The 7,364-nt window shown below is 34.6% G+C and overlaps 1 protein-coding gene across 1 annotated transcript; it reads left to right on the top strand.

Annotated features, from left to right (window-relative positions):
• On the top strand, nt 2,765-5,590 carry LOC109224759 (increased DNA methylation 3-like). Its single transcript, XM_019389266.1, has 3 exons — nt 2,765-2,851; nt 4,387-4,582; nt 5,045-5,590. The coding sequence occupies exons 2-3, from the start codon at nt 4,417-4,419 to the stop codon at nt 5,341-5,343; spliced, it is 465 nt and encodes a 154-aa protein (XP_019244811.1). The 5' UTR covers nt 2,765-2,851; nt 4,387-4,416; the 3' UTR covers nt 5,344-5,590.

Here is a 7,364-nt window from a genome sequence, read left to right as displayed (position 1 = left end):
TAAAAAAATTCTTTTTTTTTTGTGAATTTCAAGTTTCTGCTTTTTTTCATTTTTCTGCCCCCTACCCCCTCAAAAAAAATATTTTTTAAATATATTTTTCAGTTTTAGTTTTTTTTATCGGTTTAAAGGTTCAAAATTTTACAAGTACCAAAGTTATGAGTTCGGAGGTTTATGTTTTTGGAAGTTTACGGGTTCGAAATTCCGCGGTTTCGAAAGTTTAGCGGTTCGAAAGTTTGTGGAATTTGTGGATTCAGAAGGTTGTTGGTTTGAAAGTTTATGGCTTCATGTTTATTATATCTAAATTATTTATGAATACTCTTGAGAAGTCATTTTCCTTAATTTGCATACCAAATACCGGAAAATGAATAAGATTACTACATGTTTTCCAAGAAAACATTTTCCATGGAAAACATTTTCCGTTATACCAAACACACCTGTAGTGCTGAACTGTTTTGATAAGTTCCTTAATATAGGTAGAAATGCAAAAGGAAGGATTACTCAAGCAATAGGATATCTCTGCACTAGAATTCTGGAATACAACAACAAAATAGTTGCTTATCGCATGTTCTAGACGTAATAAAAGTACAGTCAGACCTCGCTATAACAACATTCCTATATAATAGCCATTCACTATAAAGGCCAAGTTTTTCTTGGAACCGATTTTTATAGTATGTTATAATATTATATGTCCTCTATAATATCGCTTCACTATAACACTATAACAGTTAAAACATATCGGAACGAATGAAGCTGTTACTTTTTTCTTTCTTCCTTTAGTCTGCTCTTAACAACAAGTTGCATGATTACTAGGCTAAGGTTCAAAGAGCTCTTATTCGCCCCTAACGAGCCTGTATACTCTTGTCATATATTGAGTATAAAGGGCACAACTACATTCTAAGCTAGCGTTTGGCCATAGATTTCAAATTTATTTTGAAAAATCTGATTTGGGTGAAGTTTTGTTTGAAGATGAAAATGTGTTTGGACATACGTTTTCAAAACATATTTTCCAACTTTATTTTGGAAAAACATGGATATAATTCCCAAGTTTTGGGATTTTAGCCCAAAATCAGCTCAATAGCTGATTTTGGGATTTGAGATTTGAGATTTGGGATTTGGCCAAAATATGGGCAAAATTTATGGCCAAACATGAGTTTTGAAAATAAATCCCAAATTTATTTTGGCAAAACTCATGGCCAAACGGAGCCTAAAGCTAACGACTGAGGTGGGCATTAAGGAAGCTCATATTTAGGATGCAGGACAAAGTCTCTTACCTTCTAACCAGTGGCGCGCTCAAAACATGTTGAGCGCTTCGCGCTCGCTTAGCGGCGCTTCAGTGTTGTCATCAAGGTTTTAAGACATACTTTTCCTTGCCAATGAGCGTAATCCTGAAGAGGCGACACTAAACAATTGATATTTCACTTTATCATTAATTTTCTTTAATTTCTTTGTCAATATATTTGTCATTCATGATTACAGATATTAGTCTTGGACTACACATACATATTTGTCGTTTTTCTCCATTTGCGCATTTCTTCATTAAAACCCACGCTTTATTTGCGCTTAAAGCCCCAATAGACCTTAGAGCTTTTTTAATTTGCGCTTTTCGCATTTGATTACACTGCTTCTAACTATGATCAATTCACTACCCTATTATTTTGAACTTCTATATCCAAAAGTTGGCAGTTTTTCCAATAGCTAAATCTTGAATAACGAAACTAATTAAATTCGAAAATCTGTTAAGCAGGTGAAATAATAAATAAAAAAACAGACAAGTATAATTAATGCTGCAGAAAACTCTTCAGATAGATGGTCTTTCTTTGATTTCTTAGGAAAAGTGAAAATGATATGCACATAAAATTAGTGATGATATAAATGCATGTCAACCTACGTTGATTTGCATGATAGTGATAACTATAAAACACAAGATATCTTTGCATGTTGAGCCATTTCCTCAAAGGAAGAAGGAAAAGAGTAGAAATCAACAAATCTACACCTAGCTAGAGATATTCGATAGCTGCAATGTAACAAAAGGTTAAATCCTTCTTTGATAATCACCAAGGAAAATTAAAGGACAGATTAATTTTCAAAAATTACCAACAAACTTCAAAAATAAAGATTAGTCATATTCAACTTGGTTCAAGACAAACTTAATAAATCTACGTAATTTTGCATATTATATGTTTAATATTGTATTCAAATATGTGATATTTTTTCTACAAAATTAAGATTTTGACTAGCACTCAGACACTCTACTTGCACACCGAGCGAATCATCCCATATAATTTATCACAACCATATGCATGTAAAAACCCTATTCAAACCATTTTAAAACCCATGCATGAAACATTTTCATATAAATACTGAAAATAAAAATATAATTAAAAATATTATCATATATGTCGTGTAGGTGACCAATATTACAAGGGATTGTTACATAAATAGCCGGCCAGATTCAATGTTTACTTTTTATAGCCTGTATAAAAAAAGGGGGCAGCTCGGTGCACCTTTCTAGCCTGTATACATAGATTATATATTGATTATATACAATAAAATATATTATATATTATAAAAATATTATACATCCGTTGGCTATTTCTAATTTAATAAGTTAAGTGGGTGGCTATTTGGGTTAATTCTTCTAATTACAACCTTATTAGAGGGTTGGGCCAAGTCCTCGAGCCAGTCCAGTCAGGTTCTTGGGCCGAACTAGCCCGCCAGCCACATTTAATTTCATATAAATAAAAACCAAAAATTAGGAAAAAGGATCAGTTTGCTGTAGCTGAACTTGCCTTGTTCAAATTTCAGCTACGGGATCTCCTTAAGAAAAGAACAGTAAAGCGACACAGTGAGGGTAAATTTCCTTCAGTTTTGTTCTTTTTCATTTTGTCTTTGCAAAGCATTCTATTGAATAACTATAGTCATTTCAAAATGTTCGCTTGCTAGGGTTTGTTTTTTGTGATTTTATAGAGCATTCAGTTTGTCTTTTTTGAGTCGATTCTTCTCAGCAACATTTTTGGTGGACAATGTTTGTTCCTTTGAATCAGATGTAACGTTGTTCTTGTATATTAAATCGTTTTGTGCTGGCTAAATGATCGGATATAGCATTTGGCAGGAGTATGAACACAGCTACTGCATTCACTTGAGCTCTACTTATATAGTTAAAGTTCTTAAACATATATGTTCCTACTAAAATCTGTCCTCTTACAGTGGGTGTAGTGCTATTTTGCACCTACTGTTTTAGTTAGATGATGTTAGCTTAAAAATCCTGTCTTTCATGACTGTTGTTCTGTAACATGTCGATCAACCTTCTTCTGATCTATAGCAGTCCTAATCATAAGTGAATAGGCAAAATGGGGAAAAATTAACCTCTATTGTTTGGGTGCAGCGTCTTTGAATGTCAGATGGTTAGAACAGTGAGTTTCCTGTCATTTTGTGTGGCCTGTTTGTATTTTCATGACTTGTGGGTGAAATCTGCTGTCTTCAAGTATGGCAGCAGATGCTTTTAAACTAAGCTAAATGTGAAATGTCCAGTTCCTGCCTACTATGGCTCATTCTTCATGATTATGATGGTTCAGCTGAAGGAAGTTTCTCTATGTATTTCATGTATCTTTGGTCTGAAGCACTTAACTCGAGTCTTTACGGAAAGCCGGTGGTCATTCGCTCATAGAGGTATAGGAACCTTTTCTGGAGTAAATAAATCAACTGACCGATTAGACTCATAGCATCCTTAGAGTGTATTTATATGTAAACCTGGACTTTTGGATCGATGTTATCTGTAAAGGGCTCGGGGGCTTGTTTCGCTGCTGACTTCGTTGATGTGTGTAGAACATTTGTAGACTGGGGAGGGCAAGGGAGGCTGAGTCCCGCAAAATTTTAGTAGCAGGCTTCATTAAATTTTATTCGACGTTCGTCAGGAGTCTTTATTTTGGTTACTGATTTTGTATGTTTGTGTAAGATAAGTGTGACTCGAATCATATTACTAATTTTCCTTAAATGCAAAATATTTAGCAATAGAGTGCATGGACATGAATACAGTGGAATGGATACGTAGGATTCATATAACCAACCCCAACTAATTTCTGTGCACTTATCCCTTGAGGCTAAATCTCTGTCTTATAGTCTTTTTCTTTTTTTTTTTTTTGGGGGGGGGTCAAAATCACACTCTTCTCGTCTTTATCTACAAATTCAATCTTACAAAGTGAGGGGTTCAACAAATATGAAACTGCTTCAGCAGGCAAATTCTCTGTGCACTTGTCCCTTGAGGCTAAATCTCTGTCTTATAGCCTGCAGGAAGCTATCTTGCTTGACTCATCCGTAAGCTTAGAAATATCTGCTTACCTCACACTTTTCTCCCTGAAGCTAAATTCGCTATCTTACAATCTGCAGGGAGGTAACTTTCCTGACACAACTGTAAGCATGAACTCAGAAGAATGTGCAAAGTCTCATCATTCCAAACCAACTATCACTCTGACTGGGACTGCTGAAAAATGTGCACTTGGACCATCACTTGGTGTGGTTGACATAGGCAATAGTGAAAATGCATATCTTTTTCGTGTTGCGCTTCCTGGTGTAAGAAATAAATGTAAGTACTTTTAAATAAACCTCTGTATTGTTTATTTTCTAGAGTGGGTATAACAAATGGAGGCAACAGTGACTGCGTTTATGCATAGGCTTACTTAGTAATCTCATCATTAACCTGAAATTACTTTATATGACCCTCAGAGTTAAGCTTCAGCATAGACAATGAGGTCGAATTCTTTGATCATAATATGTGATCCTGAAATGTGTCATTCCTTGAAATTGGAATATAAGAATGTATTACGAACAATAGCTAATCAATTCAGGTACATCTCAGTAACTGGTGTTGTTTATGTAAACTCCTGTATTGTGAACACTGGCTATGCCTAGTAAATGATTGAACATTAGGTTTTGGTGCAATAAATACTGTTCAATATTTTTTGGTGTAAGAGGATCATATTTTCTTAAATACCAGTAACTTTTAAGAGTTGGAATTTAATAGTCAATTGATGTGTATACCATACAGGTAATATAAAATGTGACATACAGAGAGAAGGGAGAGTCCGGATAGAGGGTGTGGTTACAGAGAGTGATGTCTTGAAAAACTCATCCAAGGGTTATGAGATGAAAGTTCAGCAGCTTTCTCCTCCTGGGCCTTTTACCGTATCGTTCAATTTGCCAGGACCGGTTGATCCCAGATTATGTTCCCCACATTTTAGATCAGATGGCATTCTGGAAGTCATTGTATTGAAATACCGGATACCTATTGTTTCAGCTGAAGGTTTGCCTGAGAATTGGTACAATGGCTCTTTCCCAGCTCCCTGAATTCTTGTCGTCCCTGTTTCTTAACATACATGGGATTGATTTGTTTTGTAACGTTTCTCGTGAATATAGCAGTCAACTTCTAGGGGGGCTACCTGTACAACAAGGGATTTTGCATTATATGTTTCATTGGAAATTTTGACTATGCTGACCTGATTTTGTACTTTTGTGGCAAAAACAAAATACATGGAGTATGTGACATCTTTTCCATCTTTATCATTATTATTTTCAGTCAGCTGACGTTTTCATATACCGGGGTAATGGTATAAGTAATCTATGGTTATCATCAGCGTGATGAGAGTTCACTATTTGCCCGAGCACTGTGATAACCATGAAACAGATAAGTAGGTAAGATTTTTAAGAATTCAGCTGCATAATATAAATCTAATGTTGTTGATGTCCTGAGTGAGCACTAGTTTATACAATGTGTTTCAACAAGATTTCTGCAGTGAATGCTATTTTCTTATCATTGGCCGGATAGAGTTTATCTGCTAATTAGAATAGCAACATCACATCCTGTTATGGAAAAGTATGTTATCGATAACTTGATGCAGGACATTATGTATAAAATTTGATTTTGCATAATAAAAAGTAGTACAAGTGTTTTTGGGTTCACTGTGCATCAATGTTGTCAAACAATATGTTAAACTAGGTGTTTGCCAACAGCAAAAAATACATCTCCTTTTTGGAATTATTAGTATTTGGTATTGCAGTAATGATTTTCCAGAGGATTTGACGATAATAAACAACTATCTTGGAATACCTTCCAGCAGGAACTGAAGTTGTCCTATACGTACCACTGTGCACGTTAAGGCAAATGATGGATTCATAAAATAAACAAAAAGTGCCAATAATAGATCCCATACATTGGTAATGCCTTCTATAATTGATTCAAGACACATAAGAGGTAACTAATGATGAGAGGCATGGGTTTGTCACGATGATACAAGATTATTCCCATTGATTAATGTATTTACTCTTAAAGTAACAAATGTATATCCAATACATTTAGGACTTGGTATAGTAAGTATTACTAATTCTTAACGTTGAAAACCGAAAGGCAGAGATATTTCGTGGTTGTGTGCGTAATAGTCAAGGGCATAACATTATCGGGTTTCTACGTTTCTATATTAATAATTGGACCATAGTTAGGTGTGAAGTAAGCTCATTAATTTTATATATGAAGCATATACTGTGGCTGCTAGCATGATTTTGCTCTCCTATTCTAAGTTGAATTTAAATGAAAGTTATGATCGATTCACATAATCAATCGTAAATTGTTTGGACTTGAGGTACGTTGTTGTTGTTATTGAAAGTGCACTATTTGGATGTAGTCTATACATTTTCCAAACACTTGGCTGGATTTTGTACTTTGACGTTTCCACGTCCCAAGATGAAGTCCAAATCATGATTGGAATTTTTGTTTTCTTTATTAGCATGATAGATGATGTTGCTTGTACCAAAGCAATGACAACATTCTACCCTCCCATCACCGGCAGTTGGTTAGTTGAATGGCCCACCTCTAATTGAGAATTTACAGGTCTTCCACCAATTAAACCATGAATATGGGTGTGTTTGGTATAACTGAAAATATTTTTCGTGGAAAATGTTTTCCAAGAAAATATTTTCTTGGTAAACAAGTAATAATCTTATTCATTTTTCGGTGTTTGGTACGCAAATTAAGGAAAATGACTTCTCAAGAGTATTCATAAATAATTTAGATATAATAAACATGAAGCCATAAACTTTCAAACAAACAACCTTCCGAATCCACAAATTTCATAAACTTTCGAATCGCTAAACTTTCGAAATCGCGGAATTTCGAACCCGTAAACTTCCAAACACATAAACCTCCGAACTCATTACTTGTAAAATTTTGAACCTTTAAACCGATAACAAAAAAAAACTAAAACTGAAAAATATATTTAAAAAGTATTTTTTTTACGGTAGGTAGGGGGGAGGGGGGGTATTAGGGGGAGGGCGAGAAAAAGTAGTAAAAAGACAGAAATTTAGAAAATTTAACA

The sequence above is a fragment of the Nicotiana attenuata genome, chromosome 4 (genome assembly GCF_001879085.1).
Source record: "Nicotiana attenuata strain UT chromosome 4, NIATTr2, whole genome shotgun sequence".
NCBI lineage: Eukaryota > Viridiplantae > Streptophyta > Magnoliopsida > Solanales > Solanaceae > Nicotiana > Nicotiana attenuata.
This window is presented reverse-complemented; position numbering and strand designations above follow the sequence as displayed.